At 38.0% G+C, this 12,469-nt stretch overlaps 1 protein-coding gene across 1 annotated transcript in view; it reads right to left on the minus strand.

Moving 5' to 3' along the window:
- Positions 1-12,469, minus strand: part of AQR (aquarius intron-binding spliceosomal factor) — a 108,996-nt gene that overhangs the window by 54,820 nt on the left and 41,707 nt on the right. The window contains exons 14-16 of the mRNA XM_002717997.5: positions 10,985-11,087; positions 7,973-8,093; positions 5,387-5,528 (exon numbers count right to left, since the gene is read on the minus strand). Of these exons, the coding sequence (XP_002718043.2) occupies positions 5,387-5,528; positions 7,973-8,093; positions 10,985-11,087 (366 nt within the window). The remainder of the gene's footprint in view (positions 1-5,386; positions 5,529-7,972; positions 8,094-10,984; positions 11,088-12,469) is intronic.

Consider the following 12,469-nt stretch of genomic DNA (forward strand, 5'->3'; position numbering starts at 1 on the left):
AGAAGTTGGATTATTGAATCATATGGTAGCTTTATTTTTAATTTTTTGAGGAACCTCCAAACTGTTTTCTATAATGGTTATACAAATTCACATTGCCATCAAAAATGTGGCATCCTTGTCAACACTTCTGACTTTTTGATAGAAGCCTCATTCTATCAGGTGTGAGACGATAATATCACTGTGGTTTTGACTGGCAACCCACTGACAAGGCTGAACACTTTTCCATATACTTGTTGGCTTTTGTATGCCTTCTTTGAAAAAATATCTATTCAAGTCCTTTGCCATTTTAATTGGATTATTTGTAGGGTTTTTTTTACTATTAAGTTGTATGAGTCCCTTATATATTCTGGCTATTAATCCCTACTGGATTTGTGGCTTGCAAATAGTTTTTCCCATTCTATAGAACTTCACTTTGTTTATTATTTTCTTTGTGGTACAGAATTTTAGTTTGATGTAGTCCTCTCTTGTTTATTTTTGCTTTTGTTGCCTGTGTTTTCGGTGTCGTATCCAAAAAATTTACTATCAAAAACAGTACCATGGAGACTCCCCTTCTGTATTCTTCTACAAAATATATAATTTCATGTCTTATTTTTAAGTCTTTAATCTATTCTGAGCTCATTTTTTTTTGTGTAGTGTAATATAGGGATCCAATTTCTTTTTCTTTTTTGCATGTGGACACCCAGTTTTACTAACACCATTTTTTTGAAAAGACTATCCTTTCCCCATCGTGTATTCTTAGCATAGACAATCATATATGCCTGAATTCATTTCTGGGTTTTCTATCCTCTTCCAATGGTTTGTGTGTCTGTTTTTGTGCCAGGACCATATTAACTGATTGCAATAATTTTGTAATATATTTTAAAATCAGGAAGTATGCTATCTCTAGCTTTCTTCTTCATCAAGACTGTTTTAGCTATTCAGTCTTTCATGTTACTAATTTTTTTTAATTTTTTATCTTTTTAATATTTATTTATTTATTTATTTTTAAGATTTATTTATTTACTTGAAAGTCAGAGTTACACAGAGAGAGGAGAGGCAGAGAGAGAGGTCTTTTATCCGCTGGTTCACTCCCCAAATGATCACAACGGCCAGAACTCAGCTGATCTAGAACCAGGAGACAGGAGCTTCTTCCGGGTCTCCCACACGGGTGCAGTGGCTAAAGAACTTGGGCCATCTTGTACTGCTTTCCCAGGCCATAGCAGAGAGCTGAATTGAAAGTGGAGCAGCCAGGATTCGAACTGGAGCCCACAGGGGATACCGGCACTGGAGGTGGCGGCTTTACCCACTATGCCACAGCGCCAGCCCCCATGTTACTAATTAGTAACCTTTCCCTGCAGCTTGACTTTCAGACTTCCCCTTAGTGTTTCTTATAAGAAGGGTCTAGTGGTGATCAACGACCACTGGGTCTATCTATCTCATCTTTATTTCTGGACATCTTTACTTAGTTGTATTTCAAATTCTAATGCTGTAAAAGGTAAACATGGTCCAGAAAAGAAAAGAAAGTAAAGAGATATCCTTCTCTCTTGGAAAGAGATCTGAGCATTTGTCTTTTTCTCTTCTTCATCAAGACAGACTCAATTTGTATGTTTTATCACCTGTACTTTTAGCATTACTCTAAGTTGCTTCAAATATATTTTAGAACAAGTTGTGATAAAAAAAATTAAAACAAGCATACAAATGATAATATCTATGCAAATGCTTCCTTTGGGACATAATACTTAAATCATTTAAACGATTTTGCCGTAGAGCAGCATAGAAAGTACTTATTCTTTCTTATGGCAGTCTAAACTAATGCTTTAGTTCTTAGATGAAACAGTGTATTTGGGAAATCTATAACATAAAAACTACAGCAGCACTCCAAAATTAGAAAGTACTGCCAAAAAATGTAACGCTTACAAAAATAAATTACATCCTATGTATATGCTTTGTGTCAGAATAAAAAGTCACAGAACTTTGTAATATCAAAGGAAGAAACTAATTAAATGTTCTGCAATTCAATGACTTGGTTAGTACTGGAACATTACCTTATGTTTAAATACTTGTGAAATAGCTTTTTATCACTTCCTTTATTTTTTACAGCTTTACTGTAAAAAATTCACACTGAAGTACCATTTATATATCATAAAACTCATGCATTGTGAACATACAATTCAATGATTTTTAGTAAATTTACGAGTTGTATATCCATCATCACAACCCAATTTTAGAACATTACCATCACCCTCAAAAAAGATCTCTAAGGTCCATCTACAGTCAATTCCTGTTCTCATCCCTAGGCAACCACTAATCTGCTCTCATTACTCCTTTTCCTTACAAAATCCACTTGAAACATAAAGCATTAAAAAGATAGATTTCTGCCGCTTACAAGAACATCCTCTCTTACTGCTGCTCAGTGGCTTTTGCAGCTTGAAAACATGATGATTAGAATTATATAATAAGTAAAAAGTACCCCTGCTAGTTTTCTGCCCTCAGGATGCATGTACAGAAAAGAACACTGGCCCATGTGTTGGTCTTTTTGTGGGGAGCAGCTCGGACTGGACTGAGTTACTGGAATTAAGACTTATTCTATGCATCTGCTCTCCCACAATATGGCGCTGGGAGAGAAGTAAACAGCTTCCGCACAGCTGCCTCCAGTTCAACCAATAAACTGTAGGACTTGCTCCTGATTGGAGAGCAGCGTACTCGGCGTGTGGGCAGCCGAGTTGGGATTGGCGGAGGAGGACTATAAAGGAGGAGAGAGACGGCATGCACCAGGAACATCTAAGGGGAACATCTGAGGGAACACCTGTGCAGCCCCCCAGAGAGCCGGCCGGCGGTGTGCCGCTCCCCTGCGGAAGTGGGGAAAGCGGCCAGGGGGAACCGCCCTTCCACGGAGGTGGAAGGGATAGTAGCCAACCCGGGAAGAACCAGCAGCAAACCCGGGGAGGGCCGAGCAGACGAAAGAACAGCGCAGGGTCCTGTGTCGTTCCTCCACGAAGAGGGGGAGCAACACTTTTAAGTTTTCAACCATGCGAATTAGGAACATATACTTGGAATTATTTATTGTTATAAAGGTGAATGAATTAACTTCAAAAAGTGACATTTCTTTTCCCCTGTCATAACATGGTAAAATTTTAAAAAATTCCTTTATGAACAGACCATGAAAATTTTTTCTGCTGTATTTGGCATTTAAACAAAATTAAATTAATTCCTTCTGTTGAACTGTTAGTTAATAAACTCCTAGTTTGGAAAATGACCAAAATTAAGCCTAGAATCTGACGATATAAACTCAAGGTAACTATAAACTGTAAGGAAGTTTTCTGATCAAGTACTCCCCCAGAGTCCGAACAATGGGCAATAATTTCGGCAAAGCTGTGGGCAGGGATGATCAGCCTGTGGGTATACAAATTTCAGAGTGCTGGCCTGCCCACTGACTCAACCGATTATTAAGTCAAAAATACTCTGGGCTGTGTGTTTTATAGTCTCACCCAGAATAACTTTTCACATAATAATTAAAAAAATAGAACTGTATATAAAATATGGAAGTGAAAAAATAGATCATAATCACAGTGTCTATGGTGGCTCTCTGTAATTAGTAAGGAGAGAACAGGCCTGGAAAATACCTGAATCTGCTTACATTAGAGCAATGTAATGAAATACAACTGTGTATGTATATACATGGTGTGATCAGAACATAATTAAAAGAAGTTCATTTCACAAAGTTAACTTTAATTAATTATGATTACTTGTGATATATACCTTATCTCCATTCTACTTCCCTTAGAATGAAACAATGAATAAAGAACAAGTAGCCAAAGTCAGTCATGTTTAACCAACCAAATTTAACCTCCACAAGTCCTATAATGCAGAATTGCCTATGGTAACTGGAATGGAAGATGTTTCTTAGCTAAAGGAATTCCATACATGAGCTAGCAGGTAGGGAGTCATGTTTAAACAGAAAGATTCCTCAAATAACCAGACCTACTCAAATGATCCCAAAAGTAAATCCTGATGATTCTGATGATTTAGTCTATTCAAGTAGTCTATGAATGGAGGGCCAGAGAGGATTTTTCTATATCCCAATCCATGTAATGTTAGGCAACATTCCCCATCCCTAAGACAGGCTGAATGAGACAACTGACAACAATCCCAAGAGCAGGTAAGGTAGTAGAATATCCCTTTTGGCCGGCGCCGCGGCTCAACAGGCTAATCCTCCGCCTAGCGGTGCCGGCACACCGGGTTCTAGTCCTGGTCGGGGTGCCGGATTCTGTCCCAGTTGCCCCTCTTCCAGGCCAGCTCTGGCCCAGGAGTGCAGTGGAGGATGGCCCAAGTCCTTGGACCCTGTACCCCATGGGAGACCAGGAGAAGCACCTGGCTCCTGCCTTCGGATCAGCGCAGTGCGCCGGCCGCAGCGCGCCAACCGCGGCAGCCATTGGAGGGTGAACCAACGGCAAAAAGGAAGACCTTTCTGTCTGTCTCTCTCTCTCACTGTCCACTCTGCCTGTCAAAAAAAAAAAAAAAAAAAAATCCCTTTTGATGGGGCTGGCACTGTGGCTCACTTGGCTAATCCTCCGCCTGCGGCGCTAGCATCCCATATGGGTGTTGGGTTCTAGTCCCAGTAGCTCCTCTTCCAGTCCAGCCCTCTGCTGTGGCCCAGGAGGGCAGCGGAGCGTGGCCCAGGTGCTTGGGCCCCTGCACCCACATGGGAGGCCGGGAAGAAGCACCTGGCTAATCCTCCGCCTAGCGGCACCAGCACACTGGGTTCTAGTCCCAGTCGGGATGCCGGATTCTGTCCCAGTTGCCCCTCTTCCAGGCCAGCTCTCTGCTATGGCCCAGGAGTGCAGTGGAGGATGGCCCAAGTCCTTGGACCCTGCACCCCATGGGAGACTAGGAGAAGCACCTGGCTCCTGGCTTCGGATTGGCACAGCACCGGCCACAGTGGCCATTTGAGGAGTGAACCAACGGAAGGAAGACCTTTCTCTCTGTCTCTCTCTCTCACTATAACTCTACCTGTCCAAAAAAAAAAAAAAAAAAAATCCCTTTAGATAAGCTTCATCCAAGATTTACACCATCCTAGCATAGTACAGTCCTGCAGGCCAATTCATTTCTTTCCTTCTTCATTTTTTACCAACATCCAGCCTATTCTATATTTCTTCCTTCCCTCTCTAAGCATAATAGCTTTTTCTCCCTTATCCCTCCAACCTCATACTCATCCCCAAATACCCAGATATGGTCTATATTTTAGTGCTTTTGATGTGTTTTAATTTCTCAAAGAATAAATAACTTCTATTTTAGAGAACATTTTCATGCCAGGTAAATTATCTCTAAATACATTTATGAAGCTTCTAACAGAAGTAAAACAATTACTGCTTGTATCTCTTCTTACAAATGGAACCAATTTACTAACCAGGGCTTCATCCTGCTGACACTATCTTCAATGTCTTGCCTAATTTCATATGTTGATTCCAAGCGAAAGAGATTGAAGTTCCTTAGGAGGTAGTCATGAAGAGTCAAAAATTGCAAATTCAACTTGGGAAGAGCAAGACAACCTGAAAAGGAAAATAATACTCATATATGAACTATTCTTCTAATCAGACATCTATTCTACACACTAAAAACAAAACCAAAAACAAACCCCCCCCAAAACAATGAATTTGTTAAGAATCTAATGATTTCTGAACATATATGACTATGTTTTCTTTTTATTATCACAAAGAATTTCATAACAAGTTAACATAGGCTCTCTATCAAGAGCTGGAGGTGCAGAATGAGTTTTATAAATATTTTTAATGCATCAGTGATTCATACGCAAACAGTGCTTCTTAAAAGCATCTTAAGAAAACACTAACACAGTCTCAAGTATTTTAAAAATTCTTCTTTTATCAACTAAATTCTATCTGGCAAATCATTTTAAAATTAATTAAGAGGCATAGAGACAGAAGTCGAAAGAGTGACAGAAACAGAGAAAGCAAGCTCCCATCCACTGGTCATTTCCCAAATGTCTGCAACGTCTGGGACTGGAATGAGCTAGAGCTGGGAACTTAATCCAGGTCTCTGAAGTGGGTGACAGGAACCCAGATTACTTGAACAATTACCTGCCTCATAGGGTTTGCATTAAGCAGGAAGTTGGACTCATGAACAGAGCTATGTATTAAACTTAGATACTCTGATGTGGACCACATGCATCTTAACCAGTGTCTTAACTGCAAGGCCAAATAGCTGTCCCTTATCTGGCAAATCTTGAAGTGATAATGCTACTTCCAAACTTATCCCATAACAAAATTAATCATAAAACTAAATTTATATATTACAAAAATTTAATCTCCAATAACTATTACTGTGCTCTGAACATGCCTTCTGACTAGACTTTAAGGACAAGGAATTGCTTGTAGGTTATCTTCTCCTATGAATATCTTAATGAACAGTATTCTATTATCCTCACTTAACATTATTTCTGTTGGGTAGTAAGTGACCAAACATTCCACAACAATATCAAAAAAATTAAAAAAAAAAAAAATCCAAAACACATCTTATTTTCAACCTCATTATCCATCACACTTCCTCAATAATGAACTTTGAGGCAACAAACATCAATGCATAAAGATTTATCATCACTTATATTAGTACACTGACTTGTAATCTGATTCAATTTCATTCAGGCTATAGGCTGAAGGAAAGCATCTCTTTCAAAGCACATTTTAATTAAAAAAATTAAATTTTCACCATTCTGCGATTATCACTGAATTAACAAATCTATTAATCAAGACTCAATGTGAAAACAGAAATAGTACCTCCTAACTAAACACACTATCAACAAGAATCTTACCAAAGGAGAACCTCAGCCTAATCAAGCCTCTACATTCTGGTGCCAATTTGCAAGAAAAGTAAACAGCAAACAGACATGGTATACTGGTGCCATGAGTATTCAAAAAGAAAAATATCTAGACTGTGGGAAACTATAGGTTAACCAATGAAGGTACTCCAACAGAAAGAAAGGAAAGGGATATAAAAAGATACCAAGAAAAAATTTTAAAAATGAAATCTTGCAGTCATCTTGTCAGGTAACCCAGAACCCTCTGATGTACTGTTCTTAGTTATAGCTTCTTCCCCTACCTGAAAATTAAAATTTCCTAACTTTCATAGCAATCACTATTTCACTCTTCATATTTTCATCATCCAAGTGTATATCCCTAGAACAACGAAAGCTACACATTAATACTACATGACCATAAAAAGATACGAAGACTGCCTATTCTGAAATGCAGCACAATTTTAGTGCACTGGTCTTATTGGAGTTATGGCTCCAGGATATGACTCTGAAGCAACTGATTTTCTTTTAAGTAAATGTACTGATACTCGTATTTATGATGTCTTTAAAATACTTCATTTCTGTAAATAATCCCATTGTTCAAAAGATTTCCTATGAAATTTCTTTAAAGATATGTCACAACACACTTTTGGCAATACTCAATTGTAGCAAATTCTCATCCTCAAAGGATGAGCAAAAAGCATTTAAAACCAAATCAAGTGAAACAGGAAGGTAGACAAACTAGGCAGAATCATTTTAGATTACAGGTGTTTATTACCAACTAATGATAATGTCTTTCTGGTGGTCATTACCTGGCTTTAACAACGAATTCAAATAGCCTCTAATAAGGCTTTGAAAAAAAAATCTCTACCAAACATAATCTGTCTAGTGACACAATGAAAGCCACACTTCCTGCCTTATTAGGTCTCCTTAAAAACACAAATATAATTCTTTTATTGTCAAAAAATAGGTATTCAGGTATACTTCAATTTAATAAAAATCCTTAGTGCTAAGCATTTGAAATGCTAAATATTTTCTAGCTGCTACAGTTGAACTTCAGAGTATCAGAAAATTCTCCTAATATATCAATAGATAGATAGATTGGAGTACATTTTCAATGACATATGATGAATATCAAATTAACTTTCATGATATACACCTGAGTCTTGCATTTCTGTATCATACCTTCCCCAGAATAATATTCAGTTGGAACAATATTTTCATCCCATATAATTTTTTCAGTTGGATACAAAGGCATCTGGTTCAACTGCTGAATCTGAGAAATTCGACGCTCATGACGAGATACCTAAAAGGAAACAGGTTCACACAGAAAGTTAGAAGTAACTTTTTTTGATCAAAATAATTTATGGAGAAGTTTACCAGAAGTAAGGAAGTAGACTGGAAGTAGAGCAGCCAGTACTTGAACCAACGCTCATGAGATGCTGAAATTGCAGGCAATGTCTTAACGTGCTGTACCACAATTCTGTCCCCCAGATGACATTTTAGAAAAGAAGATACTGCAATACCTAAACAATCTGTGTTTTTCAACTTTTAATAATAATTTGCATATTAGAAGAATACAAAGCCTGGGAAATCCTTTGGGAAAATGAAGAAACAAAAGATAATGTTACAGCACTACAGATTAAAAAATCTGTATTTCTTTTGGTGTAACTATTTAAATTTTCTAGATAAAAATCTAGCTACAGGACCCTAAAAGGCATACGATGAACTTTACACTCAAACCTGTTTCCCATCAGGAAGATTCCTGGGAAAAAAATCCTAATGTCTTTTTTCAGGAAAGACTTCCAAAAACTTGACTCACAAGAGATTTTTACATTGGCAAAAACAAGAATTTTTAGGAGGTACTTACAGTCAGAGACAATGAAAAATGACTTGTAAGAAGGCAGGCAAAGACATACTTCATGCAATTGAACATATCAAGAAAAAAGTATTAAAAAAAGAAAAAAATAATTTCCATATTTGAATTAATTTAAAACCCATCCCAAGGATTTCTCCCCAGATGGCACTTAAACACCTGTCATTAGGCTTAAACACCTGCTACGAATTGTTTCCCATTGATGACCCAAAAACTAGCATATGTCTTTCTTACAGTGAGAGACTGTCTTTACGTCTATATTAAAAATATTAATTTGGAAAACAAATCACAACCTTAGTATATATCTAATATGATTCCACATGTGTAAGAAAAATATATACACATATCAATACAGTATGTTTATTTTAAAATAAAAACTCTTGAAACATGAAAAAATTAATCATATAGCAATAAGGAAACAAAAAATTATGTTTTTTTTTTGCTAATTAGAAGAGCCAAACAGAAAAGCTGATAACATCCAGAGTTGGTGAACAGCTTAAGGAGACATGGTAACACATGGTTGGTGGGATACATATCTTCTGGAGGATCATTTTTTAGAATGTGTTACTGGTGAAACAAGTAGACATTTCAATCAAATAATTTTACTTCTAGGTATCTATCCTAAATTTTCACAAATGGGCAAGAAAAGCATATAAGGATTGCAACATTACCTGTAAAAGTGAAAACTGTCAACTACCTAACTATTCTCTGGCAGGGGTATGGTAAAATATTCACCCATTTAATAAAAATATTATACTGAATTTAAAAATAAGGTACTTCTACACTATGTAAGTGGGCTAACTCCCAAAATATAACATTAAAAGAAAAAAAGGAAGCTATATAGAACAATACAGCATGATTCAATCTATGTTAAAAAATACACAAAAACTGGATTCCTATTACACTATGTGAAGTTCTATGCAGATGTATAAAACTACTGAAAGAACTTGAGTTTTGATGTATATGAAACAGATGAAATCAGTAATTACCTCTGAGGATTATACTGGGAGTCAGAGGGGAAGGAAATTTCCATTCTTTAACATCAAATACATCAGTACTGTGTTTCATTTATAAAATGGTATATTACTTTGACTAGAAAACTGACACAAAAAACTTTCTTGGAACTGACACACAAAAATTTTAAAACTCAAGGGATACCATGTGACATTTTGATTGATATATACATTGTGTAATGTTCAATCAGGTAATAATAAAAAAAAAAGCTTTACAGCAAAAGGTATTACTTTGGAAGTTAAAGACTTTGACTTCTGAGCCGGCACTGTGGCCTAGCCGGTAGCCACCTCCAGTGCCAGCATCCCATATGAGTGCTGGTCCTAGTCCTGGCTGCTGCACTTCCAATCCAGCTCTCTGCTGTGGCCTGGAAAGGTAGTAGTAGAGGTTGGCCCAGGTGCTTTGGATCGGCACAGCTCTGGCTGTTGCAGCCATCTGGGGAGTGAATCAGTGGATGGAAGACCTCTTTCTCTCTCTCTCTCTCTCTCTCTCTCTCTCTCTGCTTCTCCTTCTCTCTCTGTGTAGCTCTGACTTTGAAATAAATGAATAAAATCATAACAAAAAGACTTTGACTTCTAAAAAATTATGAAAAAATCTCTTAGAATTCATCCTCTGGGTCAATGATAACTATATTTCTAGACATCCCTGAAATTTTCTAGTGATGAAGGTGTGACTTAATATACAAGGCACTATGCTCACAAATGCTTGCTAATGGAATAAATCCAAGCCATAAAAAAGTTGATTTTTTTTTTTTGACAGGCAGAGTGGACAGTGAGAGAGAGAGAGAGAGACAGAGAGAAAGGTCTTCCTTTGCTGTTGGTTCACCCTCCAATGGCCGCCGCGGCCGGTGCACCATGCTGATCCGATGGCAGGAGCCAAGTGCTTCTCCTGGTCTCCCATGGGGTGCAGGACCCAAGCACTTGGGCCATCCTCCACTGCACTCCCTGGCCACAGCAGAGAGCTAGCCTGGAAGAGGGGCAACCGGGACAGAATCCGGCGCCCCGACTGGAACTAGAACCTGGTGTGCCGGCGCCGCAAGGCGGGGGATTAGCCTAATGAGCCGCGGCGCCGGCCAAAAAAGTTTTAAAACATAAGACTTAAAAAAAGATATTCAAGAGATGAGAAAACAGACTTAACAAAAGGCAAATTTAAGAGGTGAGGGGGGAAAAATAACAAAAATCAAAAAATATAATTTCAAAAATTTCTACTTAATCTTTACCCCAGAAAAAATCTTTATCAACCTAAGTCTTTATCAGTGACTTAGAAAGGCAAGAAAAACTATGTTTGAATTAGAGAATACTAATATTTACCAGTAGTTCTAGAAGAAATTCTTTATCAAAAGTTGTGTCTTCATTTTTGGGAAGCGTTGGCAACAAGCAGAGGTATGATGCCACCTGGTGGAGTGTGTTTGAACTGCAAAATAGAATATTTCATTCTTGGAGACTTTACTTTTGAAATATGTTACTTCCACAGATACTTTAAAAAGTAAATATAATCCTTTAGCATGGCCAGCAAATATAAAAACCCAGCAATGAAAACTAGACCTTTAATGCAGGGTTTCAAAGTGTATTGTGTAAACCTCTCATGACACCTAAGATCTTTACAAGGAATCTAGAAGGACTTTAGCATCAATACTAAGACACTACTTTTTCCCCCCACTATCTCTACAAGTTTATCTACATGATGATCCAAAGATAATGGTGACTAAAACTGCTAGAACGAGCCCAGGCAGCACACCTATCATGGTTATGAGGGTACTCAAAATAGTTCATGAAAAAATTGAATTAAAAGATAAGCTCATATCTGTGCAAAAAAATTAGAAGCACTTGCAAAATTTTTTCAAAATATTCATTTTCATGAATTTGTGAAAACGCTTTGTGTTCCTCACTTCCATGCCGTATTTTGAAAAAGGTAACTTTTTTAAAAAGAATATCCTTAATGAAGCAGTGAAAAATTATTAATGTTATTAACTTTGAACTTTAAAGAATCCACTTTTTAAAAATTCTTTGGGAAAAATGGGAAATACACATTTGGCACAAGAATTTCACTGAAAGAATGACTATGTTAGGCTCATTTGGTTTTGGATATGCAGCCCCTCCCCCCCCCCAAAAAAAAAATTGAATGAAACAGGAGCTGGCACTGTGGAGCAGTAGTAATCCTCCACCTGTGGCACCGGCATCCCATATGGGTACCTGTTCTAATTTCAGCTTCTCCTCTTCCGATCCAGCTCTCTGCTGTGGCCTGCGAGGGCAGTGGACAATGGTCCAATTGCTTGGGTCCCTGTACCACATGGGAGACCCAGAAGAAGTTCCTGGCTTTGGATCGGTTCAGCTCCAGCAGTTGCGGCCATCTGGGGAGTGAACCAGCGGATGGAAGATCTTTCCCTTTGCCTCTCACCCTCACTGTCTGTAGCCCTACCTCTCAAATAAATAAATTAAAAAGAAAATCTTTTTAAAAAATTTGAATGAAATAGGGGCCAATGCTGTGGCAAAGTGGGTTAAACAGCCACCTGAAGTACTGGCATCCCATATGGGTGCTAGTTTGAGTCCTGGCTGCTGCATTTCCAATCCAGCTACCTGCTAATGTGATTGGGAAAGTAGCAGAAGATGGTCCAAGTGCTTGGGCACCTGCACCCACATGGGAGACCCAAAAGAAGCTCCTGGCTCCTGGTTCTGCATTGGCCCAGCTCCAGCAGTTGCAGCCATTAAGCAGAGTGAACCAGAGGATAGAAGCTCACTCTGTCTCACCCTCTCTATGTAACTCTGCTTTTCAAATAAATAAATATCTTTTTTAAA

This window comes from Oryctolagus cuniculus, chromosome 12, assembly GCF_964237555.1.
Source record: "Oryctolagus cuniculus chromosome 12, mOryCun1.1, whole genome shotgun sequence".
Classification (NCBI taxonomy): domain Eukaryota; kingdom Metazoa; phylum Chordata; class Mammalia; order Lagomorpha; family Leporidae; genus Oryctolagus; species Oryctolagus cuniculus.